The sequence below is a fragment of the Carassius carassius genome, chromosome 3 (assembly GCF_963082965.1).
Source record: "Carassius carassius chromosome 3, fCarCar2.1, whole genome shotgun sequence".
Classification (NCBI taxonomy): domain Eukaryota; kingdom Metazoa; phylum Chordata; class Actinopteri; order Cypriniformes; family Cyprinidae; genus Carassius; species Carassius carassius.
In genome coordinates, this window is record NC_081757.1 from 37,385,936 (window position 1) to 37,410,083 (window position 24,148).

General features: G+C 36.8%; 1 protein-coding gene across 2 annotated transcripts in view; it reads left to right on the plus strand.

Moving 5' to 3' along the window:
* The first annotated feature begins 1,671 nt into the window (after positions 1–1,671).
* The window catches only part of LOC132126122 (zinc finger protein 609-like), a 57,695-nt gene continuing 35,218 nt past the window's right edge, over positions 1,672–24,148 (plus strand). The window contains exons 1-2 of one of the 2 annotated variants that reach the window (XM_059537185.1): positions 1,672–2,228; positions 10,379–11,247. In XM_059537185.1, coding sequence (XP_059393168.1) covers positions 10,504–11,247 — 744 coding nt within the window. In that variant the 5' untranslated portion in view covers positions 1,672–2,228; positions 10,379–10,503. The remainder of the gene's footprint in view (positions 2,229–10,378; positions 11,248–24,148) is intronic. The other variant, XM_059537194.1, reaches the window with a different exon arrangement.

Consider the following 24,148-nt stretch of genomic DNA (forward strand, 5'->3'; position numbering starts at 1 on the left):
CCCTCATATTAGTCTCAGCCTCAGATGCCACGCCCACGGACTATTGGCTAAACGTCTATTGCATATGGGACACAAAAGTGGAAACACTTCAGGAGTGTGAAAGTCGTCATTGGATTGGTTGAATTATACAGGATTTCCACGAGACGTGTGTGTCGTGTTCTTTAACGTTCCTCCTGGAAACAAAGATATTGTGGTACTAAATTCCCTCACAAAAGAAGAAAGCTGCCGTGTTTACAACTGCGACGACAAGAGTTTATCAGGATCAACTAAACGCTGGATGTTCAAAAGTATGTCAAATATTTAAAGTTCGCGGCATAGAATCTTTAAAATATGTCCGTGAGTTTTACACACCGGCCTGTAATTGTGGCAACATTTCCACGCCCCAAAATGTGACGCTGAATGAAATGAACTGTGATTGGTTGTTTGACATGTCAGTCAAATGGCCTCATTGGCTGGCCTTGGCCTTAGTCTGGCTAGGCGAGACTACCCTCATATCAGTTCAAATTTGTATCATTTTCCCCCTTTCTGAAAAAAGATATGTAGCAAAAATGATCATGCTGCTCATTTCCTATGAAACATAAACATAACTAGCAACCCGATCCCACGGCAATTCATACGTATTTGACAGAGTGGATAACTAGTATGAATTTGTATGACCTCACTCATACAAATTTGTATGTTTTTTGCTAAATCGTATGTCTTTTACGAGTAACCTAACCCTAACCCTTCCCCTAAACCTACCCGTCACTGGGGTCTATACAAATCGTACAAAATTGAACGAGTGAGGTCATACGAATTCATATGAGGCACCTCATATGAACTAGTTGTGAGATAGCAATGTAGCAATAGAGTTTGCATAAATGTTTTAAGGTTTTTATGTTCAAAAGTCAGCCAGGAGAACTACATTGTGAACAAAAACTGAAACCATATAAATAAGTAAATAAAAACATTTAATGCACTTATTGTTTCATCAAGTTGCAAAGGAAAAATTTCGTATTTCGTATAATTTTTAAAATGATCCTCAACTATAGATATTAAAATATTAAAATTAAAATATGCAATAGTATCTCAACACTAAAATAACCTGATTTGATCATTTATTATAATGTTAAAAAGCACTGCCTGATCAAATGTATATTTATCAACCATAATTAAGCAGACAAATTAATTTCTTAAAGTAACCCTAAAAGACACTCTGTTTTACAGTTATTAAAATGTAATCTTAGAATAAGTGATGACAACTGTTATTAGTATCTATTTTTATCCATTAGTTTGTTTCAACTCAGATAAACAGACCTAGACTGTTCATAATTGATTAATGGAATATGATGAAGAGTTACATGATTACAACTCTCAAGTATGTTTATGTCATTCATTCCAATATTATATACACATTTGTGACTAAGGCACTGCTGATAATTAAATCACCGAAAGACTCATTAATTATAAATGAACTGCAAAAAAACATAAATGAAACCAAAATTAAACTACTTGGGATTTTTTCACACTGTTTTTATACATCTAATTGAAATGTGTCTGAAATTGTACAAACAGTTTATCATTCCATTTTAATGACATATAAACGGTTGCCATCAAGCCATGTAAAAACAGGATCTGGAGATTAGAGGTAAATAAGTTGAGGCAGAAAAGACACCAAGTTTCTGAATGCAATTCAAATGCGTTGGACTCTCAACGCATACATTCACGTGGGAAGCTTCAGAAAGAATGTCTGGCAGCGGTGGAATGGAACGTCGATCCAGCTTCCGCGTCTTATCACGCACCGCGCGCGCAGGGTTCAATCCATGCGGATCATTCTCCTGGATTTCATGGCGCTTCCTCCTCCTCCTGCCCTTTAGTTACATTGTATCTCCCTTACTGAAAGGAGCGAGGGATCTAGGACTCAACTCAAGGAAAAAATGAATGAATACGTGAAAATGGACGTGCCGAGATGTTGGATATATCGTCCTGGAGTTTAAGAAAGACCTATTTGAAGAACGTTTTGAGATTTAGATCCTGCGATGCCAGTTTCAAGGCAGTGTTTCCATTTCTGAAAGGGATCTTTAGGAGTGTGATGGCTGCTGGCCTTCCCTTTCTCTAGTTGCTGGATGTGTTTGGAAGTGCACTGCTTTGGGATCATTTTTGGAATTCCGTACGCAAATCCAGAGCCATTCCCACCTTTCTCTATGGAATGTACATAAGTGTTCTCTGGATTGGGGTTCGCGAGTGGGGTAAGTGGCGCTGGGATTAATGCATTTCTTTTGTGTGTGTGTGTGTGTGTGTGTGTGTGTGTGTGTGTGTGTGGGTAGGGGGTGGTGTTTTATTGGTGCAGATGGAGACTGAAGGTGCTTTAGCCCGTTAGCTTAGCTTAGCTCGGTTGGTTGTCATGGCTCACACATGCTTTGACCACCTTAGCGAGTCATTTCCTCAAGAGCAACGCGGACCAATGCGTTTGAACCGCGCGTTAGGTGCGGCGAATCGAACAACGAGTTCCAGCTTACTCGATTACACCAGTAATATTATTTCCCCCCTGCGCGAAATAAGGAAATACACGGGTTATGGAGTCAATAAACACTCCGACTGTGCACTGGGTTGTTTATGCTGGAGTTGCAGTTCTCTGTGGAAGAGCTCGAGTCTGTTATGAATGTCACAGGATGTGTGAGTATCAGCAGATTCATAGTGAATCACTGTTCCAATCACAGAACTCACTATATGGAGTCCTATAAGAGACAACCTTCAGTAGCCACACATCTTCAGAGCAGCCCCTTTTTAGACAAGGTACCATGATTATGTCATGGTTTTTGTGGAGAATACCATGATTTTGAACAAGTATTATAGTATCATTTGACGTGACTTGGAGTACTTGAAATGTAAATAATGAATGTCAAAGTACCGTGGTATTAACATCTGATATCATCTTTATTACTCCTCTTATCTGCTTGCTTGATTTTCCCACTGGTTCAAAATAAATGTATCAAGCCATAATTCTGCTAGTTTTATCACTGTGTTGATTGAGTTGAGGCCAAATGTGTTCGCTTTATGATGGGGATTATAAACTCTGTGGCTAATCTTCAATGTTTTACACTCATCCTTGTCAGAAACAGTAGTTATCTTTAAGGTAAATTAAAAAGGATTTGTTGATGCAGGCTAATGGGAAATACATTTCAATGTCACCATATATAGTTCGGAATTGGACATTTTGAAACATTTGTAGTACCACGATTGTTGTGGGTGTGCCATTTTACAGGGTTTCTTCGGGTCTTAAACAGATATTAAGTCTTAATTTGCCCTTCCAGAAATTAAGATATAAAAGGTCTTAAAGGTGACCTAACACTCACAGTTTCACCCAATCTCATGTTAAAAGAAAGATCCAGCTTTCCGGTTCTTTATGAAAACATCTGAGCACCCCCGGAGGAGGGTCATGGGCGGAGCTAAAGAGTGACGAGCACTTGAGTGTTTATTGCCAACAAAACAGAGACTTTTGATGCAGTTTAACTTACTTTCAGGAGTTCTGAATCATGACCAGGATCTTTTATAGAAGGCACCGCTTCATTTTTCAGTATTAAATGATGTGCAAATTCAGCGTCGAACTGGGCCTTGTTTCTAAAACATTCATCAACAAACACACTTGCAAATCTCCTTTGCTACCCCGAAAAAAACAATCTGCATCCACTGTTTTTTTTAACGCTGGGTTCTTCGGGAAGTTGAACAAGGTGATCTTTCCCTTTGGAGACATTCTCCCTGAGCGAGTCCCGTGCAGCGCTGCCAAATTAATTTCGTTGATAGGCACGCTCTTCTTCTTCGTTGGAGTTTTACGGCAGTTGGCATCCATAGATAGGCACACTCTTGTTCTCATTCTGGATGATGTGTGTGCGTGGACACGCTCTTCTGGGAGAAATGCCCATATAAGGAGTTCCTCCCTTCATTACGTAACGAGCCACGATCTAAAAAAGCTTTCCGAAACTTGTAAGAAACCCAGAAGTGTGTATTTGGCCCAGAATTACTCTGTTCAAATAATTTTTTTAAACTTTGGACATGTTTGTCATGAGAATCCAGCTCTTTAATAATGTAAATTACTCTGAATGCATGAATCTGCATTAGACCTCCCCTTTAATTTCATAAAGTAATGGCTTTAAAAGTTAGATGCACTGCTCCTGTTCTTAAATCAACATACATTTAGTTTAAATGCAGACTGAACATGCAAAGTCTTTTTTTCTGAGAAACCGAACAAGATTTACTGTAAATTAAGCTGACATTGACAGATGTTTGCTCGTGTTTTAATCATAAACTTTTTAAAATTTTGATCAAAATCTTATAAAACAAGACTTATTTAGTTTTTTATGTAAATGTATCCATTTAGAAATCTTTAGACATTTGCAACAGAAAACAAGAAACAAATACTGATGAAGAACATCACTATTTTCCAGTCTGATTAAAAATAAATAATGGATATCTGCTGGATGTTGTATTTTCAAACATCGAAGCACTGCTAGTACAAGACATTTGCTTACTTATTTAATTATCATATTTACTTACTGTGTTCCATCAATTTTTTTCCCCCTTAAATTTTCTTTAATTGGTCTTAAAGGTTTTAATTGTAATTCTCTTCATAAAACCCACATAAACCCTGATATAAGTACTATGTTATTCTTTTACATACTTTGACATTCTTGACATTCTTGGCCATTTGAATACATTGGTATGTTAATAACATCTTGGTTTATTCAGTCCCATGGTTCCTAGTTGAACTATTGTGCACTACTAAGTGTATGAGAATGGAACTGAAATGCATTTGCCCTAATGTATCTATTTAAAGAATCCGCACAGATATCAAATATATATCAAGTGAAGACAACATTTAGAAAACAGAAAAATCATTGTATATAGCGTAAGGAAAATAATCAGCTTTGAGAAGAGAGCCCAGAGTTCATTTGATCTTAGAAAGAAGTGTAATGAAATGAAATGAAGCATTGGTGCTGACATATGCTGAAGATGTTTCAGAAATAATTTAATGAGTCTGAACTTGACTTACAGTTTCCTCCTTCGGTGACAGATTTTGTTTATACAGGATAGCACGCACATTTATATAGGTTGATTATATTGGCCACACATCATCTGCCATTACGTTGTTGTACTCTGATATTATTAGATAGTAATACTATGGAACTTCATCCCATAACACCATGTCCAAAAAACATTGCAATATTTTTGTAAGGGTTTTCTTAACACCAAACACAGGCAAATATGTACTTTCAGTATGATTTGCTTTTATCAGTAGAGTAGAGTACTTGTGTGTAGAGGAGTTGGCAGTCAGCCGGAGGGCAAATCTATTACCTGTGTCTCAGACAGGTTTTTTTTCCTCACTCTCTCTCTTTAGCTGTTTTGTGTCTTGAGATTTGTCTGCAGGCCAGAGCTAGATGTTTACTGTCTATACTTTACACTTAAAAAAGCTTTTGGTTTAGCTTTGGTCTAGACAGCTATGTTTTTTTTTAGTTCATATATTGTAGTGCTCCTACCACAAACAAGCTTTGATATTGAAAGTTCTCTGATCCTGTGTTAGGATAGTCCAGAGAAATCAATAGGTCTGGGCAGATGGGAGCGTACAGCTGGAAGAGAGGGATATTGCTGTAGCTCTGTAATGTCTGTGAATGCTTAGAAAGATCTATACACTTATTATGAATTTACTGTTGTTACCACTCAAGCTATGCACATCATTCAGTTCAGCATTTAATCTTTATTGCCGCTACAAGTTGTCTGTTAAGCACTTTTGTTAGATTCTGCCTTTAAGTTATCTTTCTAATGCAGATGAATGTTAATCTGTCAGGATTTTTTTGTGTAACATCAATAGGGATGATAATACTTAGGGGTGGGAATCTATGGGTATCTCACGATTCAATACGATTACGATTCAGAGGCCCACGATTCGATTAAGTTACGATTAATGTTGCATCGATGCATCACAATGTTGTCATACAACCTGTTCATCTATTAGGGGTGGGAATCTTCAGGCACTTCATGATCCGATCCAATTCCGATTCTGGGAATCAAGATCCAATTCCAAAATGGTTCTTGATCTAATTTTTTCCCCCAATTAATTCTTCTGCTGTGCAAATACATATTAACAACTTTACATCTTAAAATTGCAGTTATATGCTTTTTTATGTCAGAACTGCCAACCTAAAAAATTTAGGATCTGAATCTTCACTGGTTTAATTCTATTCAGTTATGATTATCATTATCAACTCAATATCACTTTGCGTCATATTTTTAGTTTTCAATATTACTGCACATGGCTACATTTTCATATAAATTTTATATAAAATTTATTTTGTGCAAAATTCACTTTTCATCATTATTATTATTATTATTATTATTATTATTATTATTATTATTATACAAGCACAGCAGGCTATTTAAAAAAAAAACAATTACTTATTTAAAATAAGTGTTCTTTAAGTGTCCAAAGTTTACAGACAATAGTTGAGGATTTTTCTTTTTTTCCTAAGCATTATTGCCAGTTGATTATTAATGATGAGATCATAGAAATTGGCCGCTTTAACAGGCTGCATTCACGCACAGATCTATTTCGATATCTGATGTTTTGTCAGGCTCTGAAAACATAACTGACTGTGTGTACATCAATTTTGTATAAAAGTATTTGAAAGTGAAAGTGCATTTAACCGCAGCAGAAACTGAGCTTCTGGACAACAAACAAGAAGCACACGTGAACGTCTGTCAGTGTGCGAGCTTCGTGCATCTAATAGTACTTTATTCCAAATGACATAAATTTAAGCATATCAAAAATAAAACACGGCGGGTGGAAGCACAGATTGTCAAGATATGTGCATGTGTCTCACAGTGCAAATTATGTGCATTGAATGCGCACATGTGCCATATGGGGGAAAAATAAACAAGCTTAGAATCGATTCTGAACATTTCAGAATCGTTGAAGAGAGAATCGCGATGCATCAGAGAATCAATTTTTTTCTCCCACCCCTAATAATACTAATAATATTTTATCAGCCATATAAAATTTGTCAGCACAAGTGTGACGCCACTAAGTTTCCTAAAGACAGCTTGTCTTTTAATATGAGTTTGTGTTTTAATATCTTATGTTAGAACTTGATTCTTTCTAGAATTAGTTCCAATAAACTTTTATAATAAATCTGTTCTAAACATCGTATTAGTGTTATCTTTCAGAAATGTTAAAAATGCTTTAAAATGTTTTAGTGAAATATAACTATTTATTACTATTGCTATATTTTTGCATCAGTGCTAGGGCTGCACGATAAATCGCATGCGATATTTAATACGCATCTAGTCAGTAACTTGTTCTGTACTGCGGTAAATCTCCATCACCTGCGCGCTTTCACATGGAGCAACACTTACTACACAACGGCGTTGTTCACTGACAAGCTGCGCAAAACATTTACAAAATATGATTGTGTTTTTGCGCAACTTGTCAGTGAACAACAGCTCTGTGTAGTTACTGTTGCTCCATGTGAAAGCGCGCATGTGATGGAGATTTACCGCTGATTACAGAACCGGCTTTACGAACAATATAAGTAGTAAATATCGTATGCGATTTATCGTGCAGCCCTAATTGGTGCACAAATATAAATGATATCTCATTCTTTCTTGTATAAATGAAGTAAGAAAGAAAGCCTCTTTACACGGATCTGTACTGTATTTTAATTTTTGAATTTTACCTCTTAAATTTACATACTTGACAATAATGGCTGTATTTTCTAAATAAGTTCCCCTGTTCACTATTTTACATGATTTTACAACAGAAAAACAAATATCAATATGCATATTACATATTGTGATCCCAAAACATTCATTCTGTGATGACATGTTTAAAAAGCGTATTGAATAAGCTGTACATCTCCTGGACTTTTAAAGGGATCAGACAGGCTTTTCACATGAAACCGTGGTGCACAGGTTAGCTACAGATGTTACAAACTGACTTTGACCCCTTTGACTTTTTCTAGCAGAACATCTGCAGCCTTTAGATCTACCCACTGTGAAAGAATGATAATCTGGGATTATGTAGAGCGTGCATGGTCATCAGATGATGGCTCATCAATGAAGGGGCCAACAATCAATACAAGGTTTTGTTTCTTGTTCTTGGTGGGCTGTTGTCATTTACGAGGCATAGTTGCAGAGAATCCCATGGCTCTGTTGCAGTAGAAACCAAATCCTTATTAAAAGGGCAATAGAATCATCTCCATCAGGACTGTCAATCTATATTCACTAAATTCAGGAGGATTTAAAAATTTTGTGTGATATGGAAGCTATGATTTTCTTAATATCAATATCAACTAGGCATTCAAACTAGAAGCACAGTCAATTCATGTGAGATGCTTGATTGGGGAATTTCATTGTCTGAAACTATATTAGTAGCATTCAATTCCACTCTGTGGCTTTTGTGATGATCAGAGACTTGTGAAAACCTAAATGAAAGGCTGATACAAGCTCCAGCTTATTGAACAAAGCCCTCTCCTCGCTGAACTGATCTACTGTTAAGCTTGGTGAAGCATTTCAAACATGGATAGACTATGAGTTAATCATATTCTTACAGATTTAGTGTAAGGCTGCGGTCTTATTTTTATTAGAAAACTGTGGCCGTTGCTTTCCAGCCCTTGTTTGCAGCCCCGAGCCCCTTAGCCCCTGCAGACTTGAGTGTTAATTATTTACACTGTCAGAGGTCAAAGTGCGTGCTCCTTTGACTTGTGTGAGCTTATTTGGACGTATCCTTGCTAAGCAGAGATGACCTGTGAAAAAGAATGGCTGCCGTAATTAGTTTACAGACATCCGGCTTTGAATTAAGCCCAATGTCAACAGACACATGCTCTTTGGCACAAAATATAGTTAAAATGCTTATAATTTCATACGTTCGTGTTCTGTTTAGAAGCAAATGGCTTTGCAAAAATGTTTACCATTGTTATCTAAGCCTGCTTGCTAGAGTGTAACATCTAGCTTTTGTCTGCAAGTTTATAGACGTTTGTTAATGCCTAAAGTAGTGGTAAAGTGGTAATAGGGTTTGCGATGGCTGAGATATCTAGAGAGCAGGCCACTGGCCAATACATTGCAATGCTTATGAAATGAAAAAAAAAAGAGAAAAAAGAAAAACCTTAACAATGTTTATTATCTGCTGGCATCATTTTGGAAATGGCAAAAGATGAAAATTCCAATTGGAAATCTTAAAATGGCAAAGTAAAGAATAATTACCCTGGCGTGTGTTTCCCAAATGCAACTATTATTGCAAGTTCCAATGTTACCAATAGAGATCAGTGTAACTAAAAAACTAACGATAGCTAACGATGCTATTTGGGAAATGCACCCCTGGCCAATATAACAGTCCCAATATAGGTTATCACTGTACTAATAAATGAAAAATGTTGCATTTAACATACATTTGTGTGTGTGTGTGAGAGAGACATCTTCATAATCAAAGTTTACATTTTCAACTTTATGTACTTTTTTTAATGACAGGACTCTGCATATTTGTATCTGAATAAATAGTCATATGAAACAGCATAAATATTTGAGTATTGTTTCTACCATAAGTGTTGTTTAGAAAATCTTTTGCAAATGTTTCTTCACCAGATACCACAGCAACACAAATTATTTACGTAAGTTGAAGTGTGGGGTGCAATTTATTTTACTGTACTTGCACTTACAGTGTAGTGTTAATCAAGAAAGTACTGAGTAATGTAAGAAAACTACATGCACTTAACATAGGTTAATTTAAGGTTTATGGTTAGAACCTAGTTATCACCCAGTTATTGCTATAATATGTACACAGCATATGCATGCATAAGAGGACTGTAAAATAAAGTGTTTCTGAAATTTGATTTGGAAAGTACTGTGTAACTTAAAATAATGGCAAGAAATAGGGCTGCATGATAAATCGCATTGCCAATAACATGTGCATCTCGTCAGTAAAGCAATTAAGTAGTAACTCTCCATCACATGCTTTCAGATAGAGTTGCATTTAATACACAGAGCTGTAGATCACTGACAAGCTACGCAATAACACGTTCATAATCGCAAATGAATGGCCTTCAATAGTGAACACGATATTACGTATATTATGCAGCCCTAGCAAGAAAACAAGCCTTTCTGTTGAAGGAAAAAATGGATTGCATCTGGTTAAGACACTATAACTCTCATGATTTTATTTTACTCAACTTGTGTACTATGTAAAGAAGGTTATGTACACTATTTAACAAACTGGAAAATGTTATTGCATTTTATATTTGCTCTTGGGTGGTAAGTCAAGTCCTTGTGTCATGCTGCATTTTCATCGCTACCCGTTACATTTTCAGACTGCAATTTCAAGCCAGATAATCCCTTTTCTATGTCTCTCCTCTAGGGCAAAATGTGGGTGACTGGGAAGTTGACATCAATACGTTGAGGCTACTGTTCTCCTTCTCCCCACACCCTGGCAGTCTGAGGAATCAGACGTTACTGTGACAAACCTGGGCCGCTGGCACTAAAATGTCCCTAAGTGGTGGCACTGCAGGCGGGAAAGGTGTGGACTCGAATGCGGTGGACACTTACGACAGCGGTGATGAGTGGGATATCGGGGTTGGAAATCTGATTATCGACCTTGACGCTGACCTAGAGAAGGACAAACTAGAGATGTCTGGCACCAAGGACGGAGGGGGAATGGCAGCTCCACCAAGTGCAGTAGCGGCTCTGCCAGACAATATCAAGTTTGTGAGCCCAGTGAGCGCCCCTCAGGGCAAAGAGGGGAAATCGAAATCGAAACGCAACAAAAATTCTAAAGACAATAGCAGCAAGTCTCCAGCTGCAGATGGAGCAAAAAAGGACCATCAGGGACGGACCCAAGGGGAGGTTACAGGTGCGACAGGTAGTTCAGGAGGCGGCAACTCTGCTCCTGGCAAAAGTGTCGAGAAGGGCGCCAAGGCCTCACGTGGCGTGCCCAACAGCAAAAAGGAGAAGGAAGTATCGAGCGGGAAAAACAAGAAAGAAAAAAGCGAAAGCGGACCAGTTGCTGTCGTGGCAATTGAGAAGGAGATAGTAGCGAATGCTCAGGCGTTTGGAGGCACACGCAGCACGCCCTTTGACAGTACACAAAATGCAGACATGGCTGTGACAGAGCAGCTTGGGAATAACGCTCTGGAAACTGTTGGAATTGTCTCTCCGTTAGCTATTAAATTAGAGCCAGAGGAGCTTGACGGGGAATGCAGAGCTTTGAAGAAGGTGAAAAATGAAAAGGTAAGCACGGAAGGCTTCTGAATTTGAACCGTTTAGCAGCTAATGGAAATTGTGTTATTGAAGTATTGATAATGGGAGTTAATATTAATGACTTAGTCGCCTGAATGCAAGTAAGCAAGTTTCCTCTGCAGTCAGGGTTTCTTTGCATTGCATGTGCTTTTTTATTTACATTTTGCTGCTTTTATGAATCAGATAGTAAAGACCGGATTGGAAATTATATGCAGAAGAGTAGGGAACAAACTGAGTAAATGTTGTGAGCCAGATTCAAAATTGCATTATGCAAATAAGCATTATGGGTATTTAACCACTAGGTTGTGGCTCTGGCTAGGGCTGCACAATTAATAGAATTTCTAATCGCAGTTATAATTATGGATGCCTCAATTATGTACACAATTATTCGTTCAAAACGGCAATTAATTGTTCAAAGTCCACTTATGTTATTCTGTGCGCTTAAGATGCTTTTTCTTTCTACATGTTATCTTAAGGGGTTTTCCCATTATTTTAATATTAGTTTTAGTATAACCCTATAATACCATTCAAAGTTTACCTTTTTTTTTATTTAAGAAGAAACCAATGTATAGTCAACATTTGAGGCTTCATATTATAGAAAAGGTTTCAGTTTGAGTGTTTTCAGCTTGTTTATTTTCATATAAAAATACGGCATGCAGTTGCATCAAACAATGGTATAAACATCATTCAATGTAAATTGTGATAATCGTAATTAATAATTGCAATTACAATTTCAAGGGAATAATCGACAATCATGATTTTGTCATAATAGTGCAGCTCTGGCATTTAATAAAAATATATATATTTTTGAAGGATTAAATAAATTATCATAGTTTGTGTAAAAAAAACAGCATTTAAGCAGTATTAGTGTGGGCAATATGCAAAAAAATATATCACCTTTTTTTTTTTTTTTTTTTTTGGAATTTCACTATTCTATCACGTTTATCACATGTTTAATAGGCCTACTGTCCCTTTAAGACCTGCTCGCATCTAATATACAGGCACGTATAAATTTTTCTCTCAACTGTTTACTTTCATTTTAGACATAGGCTAACCAACTAACTCTACATGTAAACCTTGTGTTTTGACAGGATTAGCGCAAAAGATAACTTAGTTCAATAATCATGCGCTGTTTGACAGGCTTAGCACGCGTGCTTCGGGGCGGTGCTCAGAAAAAGCACAGGTCAGACCAGCACACGAATGAAACATTTAAAAGCACATGCAAATAACGAGAGAGTAATTCTACGGAGGCGCCAGAACTGCTGCTGATAGAATGTGCGCTGTAGCACCATACTACGATATTTCTTTAAAAGCAGATCTTGGAGACATTTTTTATCCTCCACGATAAAAAATCATCATATCGCACACCCCTAACTAACACTATTGCATTACAATTTTTTTTTTCTTTTTCTTCCTGTCGTTCAATTTATGAATAGAGGGAAGTTTAGGCCTGGTTTGACTGTCCATGTCACTTAATCCCAGGAGCCAAAGATGTGTCTGAGGAATAGGGAAAGCGCTCGGACCCTCCTAACCCCACTGGCCTAAACTTTCAGTGGGGGGAAGGGCTGGAAGAAGGTTATTTAACTGCATGTATACAAGCTTTTAATCAGAACAGAACAGATTCTCTGCTTCTGGGGATCATTAAAATTGGGAAGGAAATTCCAATTAAAGCTTCAAATCCAGTTTCAGATCTGAAGAAACTGAGTGATGCCATTGTTTGTTTGTCACTTTAACATTGGCCTTTTATCTGTATGAATCCTAATAATGTAACTTTTTGCAAGTGCATACTGTTCGACTAAAAGTACAGCTGTGGGTTGTCATATTCATTTCAGGATTATGTTTGCTACTGTTGTGCTTCGTTACGTAGGTTGGCCAACACTGAAATGTCAGTCATGGTAAGAGCCTACCCTGTGACTTTTAAAAATGGTTTAAAAGCCTATTTTAAGGTCACTCCCTAAGGTTTTTTATCTTTTTAATGAGATGCTGTGACAAGATAAATCTGTGGTTGATCAGGTCTGTAACTATATTTTCAGATTGTTAAAGAGTAGCCTAAATGTTATATTGATGACCCAAATGCTTTAAATCAAAGCCAAATCCTTTACTTTCCCCAGATTTCCATAGTGCTCGTCTTTGAAGCAAGTCAGTACAAAATAGATCTTTGCTTCCCAGTGTTTGTTCGAAATCACATGACACTTTCCCCTCGTGTCAAGTGGATATTAAGTAATTACAATGTTTAAAACTCAAAATAGTATGAAATGATTTGTATAATAAATTAGTACTGATTCTTCATCTGAGATCTCTACATTTTATGTTGTGACAGTTGTTTTTACACTGGTATTTCATGTAATTTTGGCTTCTTTAGGCCACTTTTAAGGAAAGACAACTGAATATCTTGTACGTTCAATATATTTTATAAACTGTTGACTGATTAATAGATTTTCTGATGTTTTCCACACCTTCATTTTTAGTATCTGCAAAATCCAGTCGGTCAACCTCTGTTTTTATTTTATTTTTTGTAATAGACAGGGTGCTGCAAAAACATGTTTTTTGATAGCATTTTAAAATGTTCAGTTTTCATTTGACTCATGATACAGCATGCAAAAGTAATTGATTAAAGAATACAAGGTAGCAAAATGTTAGCCATTAAAGCAATGGCAGATCTGAGAAACAAAGCCTTTTCGTGGTGCTTTTCCCTCAGCTTTGTACATGGCGACTTCTAGTATGTCTGGATGGGTGTTAAAGCCAGCAGCAAGGGTGGGGGAAGGGAACACGGCTAGCTCGCACTGCTAATTCAGCTCATGAAAGGCTTGAGCAGTGAGAGCAGCTGTCCTCCATTGTCAGCCAGCAAATTTCCAGCATGCCTCATTTCACCTCTCCATGTGAGCAGAGAGAAAGCTAGAGGGCAGAACAGAGGGGGATAAACAAACAGAGACCGATAAATGAGGGAAGGAATGACTAAATGAGAGAAAACTGTTGAATGCCTCAAGTTGCCGCAGTGCTTCCAAACAGAGGTGAGGAGAGATCATGTGTTAAATGCCAGCAGTGAAGTCTGCTTGTAGCTTTCCGAGAGGTTGGAAGGTGCTCTGCTCGGATCTGCTGAGAAAAAAAGGCCACTCGAGGGCCAGAGGAAGAAGAAGGGGGAGCAAATGACCTGGCTAAATGAATGAGGAGGTGGGGGTTGCATTGTAAGTGGATGAAGTCTTTAACTTCCTACACACTAAGGAGCTTGTCAGCGCTCCCGCAGTTCCACTGAGGCGAAAGAGGACTGCTGAAGAAATCAGGGCTGCTGCACAGTTCACATGCTTGCAATACTTAAAGAATAAAGTATTAATTGGGACACAAGACCACCATAACAGTTGAAATGTCAAAATTGCAAAGAATATGCCATTAATTGTTGGTTCCAAATTTGAGATGAACCACACTTTCAAAAGAAACATTCTGGCCAATGCCAATTAGCTGTTTATCTTCGTTTAATTGTAAAATATTATTTCATATTTTATTAAATTAGTTTAAATTAATAGAAACAAGCATATACATTTAATTGTTCACTATTCAATGCCAATACTGATGTCAATACAAATCACTAATACTGCTGATTGATCAATATGGTTCCATTATATTGTGCATCTTTAGTAAAACTGTTGCTGCATCAGCCTTGGATTTGTCACAGTTAAAAGAATGCTGTATAGTACTGTCTGGTTTCGTGGACAATCCTAGCCTGAAGCACACTTTGAAAAATCCACTGCAAACAGTTCATCATGCCGGAATCTTTTGGCATGGATTATGCATTATGTTTGAGATGCACTAATCCTACTTTGGCTGACTGCTTAGGATGCATATTATGAATCGCGATGTGTTTGTTTAAGGTATGTGGTCTGATAGTTTAAACCGCTCCTACGGTTCAGAATGAGGATGGCAACTTGCAATGATTGGCTGTAATCTTTGTAGAAAACTTTACATAATGCATAGCATGTGCAGCGCATTGTTTTGCCGAAATGAAAATTATTAAGCCTTCTCCTTTAGCAAAAACAGCTGTTGTATAAAATAACCCAGTGTTGTGGGGGTAGGCATTGGACCATCGTGAATCTCATTGTAATGGCAGTTCTTTCATTTTGACAAGCACCATACTTTAAGCCCTTGGGCTGCTATAAAAAGTGGAACATTATTGTTTGATCAACAAAAACACAAGATCGCATTCTTACATCTTTCATGTGCCGCAGAATGTGTAAATAGATGCCATTCAGTGTTGCTTAGTCTTGTGGTGAGTTTAACATCTTTGTGTACTGGCATTGTGTGTCAAGTTACTCTTTCACTAATGAGGTTAGTGTCGCTGGAAAGATCCTTTTAAGAAGATTAGAGGGTATTGTTGAAGATTTCAGCGACAGAATGGTTTAGCATTGCTTTGTGCAGGAGACAATCCAGGCTGTGTCTAGTGCTGCTTTAGTTTTCAGTTTACACATTTAATTATATTGGCATTAAATGTTGCATAAAAGTCAGTTCTGGTAATTATGATGGTGTGATTGAATCTGAAATATTAAGTTTGTTCCTTTAAAGGGTTCCTATTATGCTCTTTTACAAAGTCTTGATTTTGTTTTGGGGGTGTACTAGAACATGTTTTCATGCTTAGTGATAGGGCTTGGTGATAAATCGATTTTATCTATTAACTCGAATATTTAGTTTACATCGATTTGTTTGAATGAAAATTGGTTTTATTTTTAACGTCCGCCGACGCTCCACTCAGCGCTTCCGTAGTTCCAAATTGGTCCAACCCTCCCCCCGTGCGTTTGCCATAGAGACTATGACTGACTGACTAGCTGCGCAAATCCACCTTCATTATCAGCGTTTATTTGCGCAGCTAGTCAGTTAACAACAGCTCCGTGAAGTAACAGCTGCTCTATGTGAAATCACACACCTAATGGAATTTACCGCTGATTAGATAACCGGCTTTACTGACGAGATGCGCATTAATTATCGTACGATATTTATCGTGCAGCCCTACTTTGTGGTAAAAGTGGCTCTCTGATTGACTCTATCAGTGCAGCTCCCATGAAAAAAAAAATAGTGAAGACCTCTGACAGTTTTACAAACTGTGTCCAGTATGATAAGAATGTTATGTTAGATTTTAATTATGTCATGTAAAGTTTTCACTGTTCACAATGGCAGGGCCTGCCATCTTGTCTTTTTGGCTTAGTTCTGACTTTTTAACAATTTCTTTGTCACCTGAATATTGATTTGAAGTGGGTGGGTGGGTGGATGTGTCAAATTAAATCGTAAATCGTATTTTTTGTGAAAAAATCTAGGATTTTTTTTAGGCCAGCCCTACTAAGTGGTTCGAAAAATGCACTTTTTCATAGGACTACACGATAAATCGCATGTGATATTTAATGCGCATCTTGTCAGTAAAGCCGGTTCTGTAATCAGCGGTAAATCTCCATCACCTGCGCAATTTCACATGGATCAGCATTAACTACACAGAGCCGTTGTTCACTGACAAGCTGCGCAAAATATTTGCGCATGGAGCAGCAATACTTAACACACATTTTACAAGATTAGATGTTTTGTCAGTGGTGCTCAAATCTACAAATCATTGCCATCGTCCTCAGTCATCTCTCCTACTTTGTTTATTTGGTAAGTGAAATTTGATGTACTGTAATATAACAGGAAGCAGTTAGCAAACCTTTTCTGTGCCTTTCTCAATATGGATTCAAACTTCGGGCACACCCCCCGTCCGCTGAAAATATAACTGCATTTACTATGTACAGATAAGTGCAACAGTAGTATGTATTATGTTTATTTCAGAAATTTATAAGTTAATGTAAATATGCATTGCTGTCAATTTGTATAGTTATTTATGAATGACTTTACTTACTACAAAACATGAAGCACTTCTTCCTCGTAGTCTTGTTTGATGCACTCAACCAAGCATTCTAACCTGGCCCCAACTCACCCAAAAAAGTAGCAAAATATATTGAATAATAATCGTTATACCCCTAGTGCTGAGGTTAGTGCCCCCCCCCCCCCCCCCACAGTCTCAGTTACTCATTATATCATGTAATGCTACGGATGTTTTATGTGGAGAGAACGTGTGGTGAAGTATGTTTTGCTGCTTCAGGGGTGCAGAGTGCACATGTGAGATGAAAGGCTCATATACCCATAATCCCATGTTCCCATAATCAATGTCAGCCATGACCACAGCTCTGGATGCCACCCCTCTCTTTGCTCTGAACACTGAGCTCATCCACATAATTCTGCGAAACTATGTATCCACTAGGGGTGAAACGGTTCTCGTTAAAAAAATCAAACAGTGTCTCTCTTGTATTTGTATGTGCTGTTAGATTATTTGTTCTTATTTTCTTATTTATTTTTGCCTATATGACTGTATTTTTATCCCGTAGCATAGCACATACTGAATCATAATGAAACCATGACACTAAAACTATACAAGCCAAACAATTAGTATGTTACACCTTTGCAACTCTAGTATCTACTGTTAAGATGTATTACTGTGAGTACCTTAAAAAAATGTGTAACGTATAATTAATAGACATTGCTTTTGGAGTTGTTGCTTAGTGAAAAATTGGGTTTCACAATGCAGCCTTAAATTAGGGATGTGCCCTGTATTCGGTAATGCAGTGTATCACGATAATGAACATGCATGATATTGTTATCGTGGGCACTTCAAAATATTTTGAATAAGTATTCATTACAAATTATTCCGATTTTTGAATGCATTTGAATGTTTAGTTCTTTTGGTTATAAGAAAAAAGTTATTAAACCAGTTATACTGTATTATGACAACACTTTTTCGCAACTAAATTTCAGTATAGTGATAATACCATATACAATTAATCACAACTAGAAGATTTGATACAGCGCTCTTAACTTTGACTAAAACTAGGGATGCAGCGATACCATTTTTTCTGAACCGATCCGATCTGATACTGAAAATTCGGAGTATCTGCCGATACCGATCCAATCAGATACCAGCACAGTTTTTATTTTTTAAACAATGTAGAATTTCTATACTTCTCTGTGTTGACCGGATCATGACTCTTTTGTGTGATACAAACAACTTCATTTTAATTAAACAACAAATGAAAAAATATATATTCATAATCGATTACAAATAATTGTATAAATTAGGTTAGTAAATAAAGATACACTAGATTCTAGAAAAATCACAGGTGCACAATAATTTTATAAACTCTAGTGATATATTTTATTTAAATAAAAGCGAATAAAACAGTGTACTGTTTGAGTAAATGAATTACTCCAGGATATTGGTTTATTTTGACTCTGAGGGAGTGTCAGACACGTTAAAATAGTGAATAACTTAAGTAATTTGTGGATTAATGCCTACTGGAGATGCAAACCATTTCAAATGATTCAGTCCGATTTGGTGAACTGGTTCAACCGGTTCACTAAGAAGAACTGGTTTAATCCAACGATTAGTTCGCGATCCGGACATCACTAGTACAAAGGGAAGAGATATTGATACGTAGTGTATTAAATCTGTGCGTTAGTATATTGAGCCTTTGTTTGAACAGTTTTAAACCTGAGTTACTGAGCGCTCTTGAAGAGAGTTTCATCGTTTTCACTGTAGTAACAAGGGTTGGGTATCGTTTGAATTTGAACAATTCCGATTTCGATTCCTTGTTTCGATTCCGGTTCCTAACGATTCTCGATTCCGATTCTTTTAAGAGGCATGGTCAAGAAAAATTTAGGATATTTTAAATGATCTAGCTAACCAACGGTCTTTCTGAAGGAAATAGTCTGACCGTTTTCATCAATTTTAATTCTATGAACTTTTAACTTTTTTCTTTTTACTTTTTTTTTTTTTTTACTTATTTAGAGAGACGACAGACTCTGAAATCACCACGAGCGTCACGCGTGCTTCCGTGTGTGATGAATGAAGATGCGCTTCTGCGCCATTCATTAACACAGACACACAGAACATGCAGGATTCATATTTAAATAGAATTTTCCGGCTTAATATTTACAGATACTAGTCCATATCGCTATTTTATGTAAGTGCAATGACCAAATTTTGATTAATTCATTCAAAACTTGGCAAATTTGGTGACATTCCGCGTTAAACTGTAAATTCCGTTTTTATGACTGGATTCCGCGATTCCGTCTGAGTTTTCTGCATCACGGAAATCATAGGGTCCTACAATAAGAAACAACTTGTAAAACCCAGTATAGATTAGCAGCAGGTACAGTATAAAATCAGAAACAGTTCTTGTTTAGGAAAATGATCATATCTGCCTTCTCAGGCTGGATGCGTGAGCGTTCTGGACAGATAACTTCATTATCTCCTGCTGTAGAGAAAACACGTTCGCTGGGTGTGGAAGAAGCTTGAACGCATAAATAGGAGAACAAAGAGGCAGCGGAGGACGGTCAGCGCAGCGCATCAAAGACGGGTCATATATTTTTTTTTACTCCATGAACTCGGTGGTGCATTATCATGTTCGACGTGCACCCCCCTATGACAATCTTAATGCAAATGTTGCATTTTACCGAGATTTCGTTCTGTTTAGGAAAGTGAAACACACTTAGGACCGCTGACACATTCTATCCATGTTCGACTTGCTCGATTATGCCAACACTTCCAGTGTACGCTTCTTTGTTGGTGTTCAGCGGTTTCTTCTTCTTCCGGTCGGCAGACTAGGAATCGAAATTTAAACTTTTGAACGATTCCGGGAAAATCACAAAGCTAGTCCCGTTTCCAATCGATACTCGATACCCTAGCCTAGTAGTAACCAAATGCAGGATGCAGTTTGATTGCTGAACATAGGATGACAGACACCCACAGCGAAAGAAGAGTTTGTGTGAACTTGAATTTAATGATTTCAATATTAATCTGTACCTCACATTGAACTATGGAACAGTTTCAGAACACTTGAAATGTGTCCACGAAAACGTGTTGGTGCTTTATAATGTTGTTGTGCCTTTCGTGGAGCTCAACAATAAAACAGAATAGTATATGCACAATATTGGATTTGGATCGGTCTCATCTGACCGATACCCGATCCACAGAAAATGCCAGTATCGGAGCCAGTACTGATCCTGAGTATCGGAACGATGCATCCCTAACTTTGTGACCATAAATATTAAATTGCGAGTGAAGTTTAGTCTGAGGTAGCCACTGGTGACTAGGCCTATGTATTTACAAGTTATCACTTACAAACGGCCTGTGCCCGTCCACTGCCTACGCCCCTGGTGCAGCTTTACAATATTATGATGGGCTAATAAAGGTTCCAACTTGAGACTAATGCAGTTTGTTGTCTATGTTAATGTCTGTGTTTGGTTTTCCCTCACGACTATAAAAGCTCAGCAGAGCATTCAGACTGTGGCTGCTAAACTGCTAACAGTTGTGGGCTTTACTCCAAAACTGTGAGCTTGGTTTCATCATAAGGGTCAATAAATATCCGATCAAAGGAGTTGAAATTAGAAGACATGGCCATTGTGTTTACGGCGTCTGGCCCGAAACAGTTTTGTGCCATTTTATCTGTGGTGTAAATATAACCAGCTGTAAGGATCCATACGCACTGATAAAAATATTTTATTTGTAAATCATGTTCGTCTGGTTAGCCACTCCAGATTTTATGTGTGATATCATGATTGATGTTTAAGTTACCTTATTTAACCTTTTTTTTCTCTCTGGGTGGAAAATAAAACCGTTATTTTGCAGAATGCCCATTTTCTTACATATGTTCCATGGAAGAAAAGAAAACATGGAAACACATGGAAATAATTAAATGTTGTTTCTTTTTGGGTGAACCATCCCTTTAAATGTATTAGCTGTTTGTATTGACTTTCACATGTGGATAGGGCCCCTTAAAAGGGTTTGATCCAAAGGAGCAGAAGATCTGTACTATAGATGATGCTGATAAGAATATTGATCTTAAGCGTGTGTGGTGCATTATTATAGCTGAACCGTTCTCATGCCAATAATTGCCCTCATTGATTAGAGACGACGTGAATGGTTTGTTTTGAGACTAAATGCTGAATTTCTAATGATTGTTAATGACTTATTCTTATGTTCATCCTCATCACCAGATGCTAGGCTGTAGTACACAGGTTTTTAGAAACAATTGGCTTTTTAGGGTTTAGCAAAAATTTTGAAGACATAATATAATAAATGCATATGCATAAGGCATATGTAAACATGAACCACAACAGATACACAGATTCTTCTGAATCTGATTGGGAAGGTAGCAGATAAGATAGCATTTAAATGCAGCTATTAAAATCTTGAAAAAAATGACATGACACTGGAGTAATTTTTTATTTTCATTGTCAAATTTACCCATTTGTTAGACTTTACAGGGCTGTGTTAACCTGTAGTGTAGAAGTGCTTTGGAATTGATACTTTGAAGATGGTGAAGTGGTTCTATAAAGATAGTGATCTGACGGTCACTTTATTAGAAACAGCTGTACAATCTATAGACTACATGCCCTTGTTTGAATGGCGGCTGCTGCAGGAGAGTAAAAACAACCTCATTTCACTGGGTGTGCACTATAATGGTAGCCATAGTGTTAAAGATGATGTCTCTAGATAATAACGTAGACCAATACCTAGGAGACCAAAAATTTAGCTTGACTTTTGCTTATACTTTGGCTTGGCAATATTTCTTAGCCACTGTATCCCAGAATGTAATGTCTCTATCTCTAAACTTAAAAAAAAAAAAAAAAAAAATGTGTGGTAAACTTTCATTCAATGAAATCTTCAGTTTCACCATGGGAGGATGGCTGGGGTTTTTCACTGATCATATCACGAGATGCGATCCCTGTGGGATTTGCTTCCTGTAGGGAAACTTTGCAATGTTTTCATCACTATGGGAGCATGACAAATTGTAGGTCATGTGATAATCCTGCATTCTACAGTTTAAAACTTAAAAAGGAGTCATCTCAGAAACTAAGCCTAAATTAGAATTAAATATTAATTGAAAGCTTAAAAATTTTTAATTTCTGTAAAGCTTGATAAACCTTTTAGTAATCCAATTTTATGTATAATTTAATTAAAAAGGATTTACACAAAAATGGAAATTCTGTAATTACACTTATGTCGTTCAATCACTCATTGTTGAATAAAGTTGTATTTGTTATTACGTTATTATCTAGAGAGATCTGTAAAATAATCCATGTGACATCAGGGGTTTAACTTTAAAGCTATGAGAATACTTTTTGTGCGCAAATAAAACTAAAATAACAGCTTTATTCAACAATTAGTCTTCTCCGAGTCACCCTATAGCACCATTCACCCAATAGCACAAACCCTCTGTTGTTTTATTCTCTAGTTGCACTATATTATTACTACCAAGTTATGTTAAATTGACTAACTTAAACTGACATTTTTCTAAGCATGCAAAAAAATGTATACATTTTTTGGGGGGGCTGAATTCAGGTTTATTTTGATTTTGTTATTAATGGAGAGGCTGTCATTCAGAACAGCGCTCCAGCAGTTTCAGCTTTAATATCATTTATCAAATTTCAAGTGACCCTTCAGCAAATTTCTACACTATTATGTGAGAACCATTGCCTTAAGTACAAAATACCAACAAAGTGTTGTAGTAAAAAACTAATCTTCTCAACTCAAGGTGTTTTGCATGACATTTATACACAGCATATATATATTTTATATATTTTGACATTTATAATAGCGTCTTGAGAGCCAGCTCTGAATAAAGGTTTGTGGGTGACTAGTTGTTTTTCCCATTGTAGTCACCAGTCAACATCTTTTGTTCAGTTTACTACACCCAAGTTCAGCTCAGAGGTCAGAGAATTGTGAAAAAGCTGTTCCTCCCATGGGTCTGTATATATGTTGTATCTGTTAGATGGAGTACCACCCACATAGAGTCTTTCCTCTGTTTAGAGGAAGCAGCAGAATGCATTACTTCCATAAATAGTTGGCTTGTGGTGCTCCAGGGAAATCTAGCAGTATGAAAAACAACTTGTCTTGTAAGTGGGTATTTAAAACATTGTTTTGGTTCTGTCAAAGTGCTCTGTTGTACTCTGGGAATTTGTAATAAGATGTTTATTGTGTGTGTATCCTAGTGACATAATTCCAGTTCCTAAATCATTTTTTGACTTGTTTTACTTCAATCTCATCACAACTCTTGAGATGTGAGCTCATAAAATGAATAGAAGATGAAATTTTTTCTGAAAATCGTAAACTCTCACCACATCTCAAATGGTGTATTGTTTTTGAAAGCATTCTGTTGTCGAAATTATGGTTTTTAAAATGACACTTTAAACATACCTTGTCTTGCTCAGGCTGATTTTATAGAAGGGTTTGCACTGATGTCATAGAATTTTTTTTTTACTTCCCCAAAGAAACTTTGAGTAAACATTTCTTCAAATAACTTTTTTCCCTTATTTGAATAACATTTGAATAATCTAAAAAACACTTTTTCCACTATAAAGAATCTTCACTCTTACAAGTGAAGAGGATTTTCAGAGTGCCACAGAAGAACCATTTTAGGTTCACCAAAGAACCTTTAAGTGAACAGTGTTCTTGAAAGAACCATGTTTTTTATTGTCTGAATGCCATTTAAAACATCTAAAGAACCTTTTCCACTATAAAGAACTTTTGGTGCAATCGAAAGGAAACATAAATCCCATTTTATAAAACTCTTTATTTTTAGCATTTTATGTATTTTTAAACAACTATTTTTTTTTTAACTGGTGGCAAAATTGTTTGTGGTGGAAATTATGCATGGCAATGACTTTACAAAGTAAATTTAATTGTTTCTGTTTAACTTTGTTTTGATAATCGTAGTTGTAAATGTTGTGCAATGTATTTCTATTATGGATATTTTATAGTTGAAGATTAAAAGTTTAAAAATAATTTAAAGACCAACAAAAACAAATTAAAATAATGTTGTAA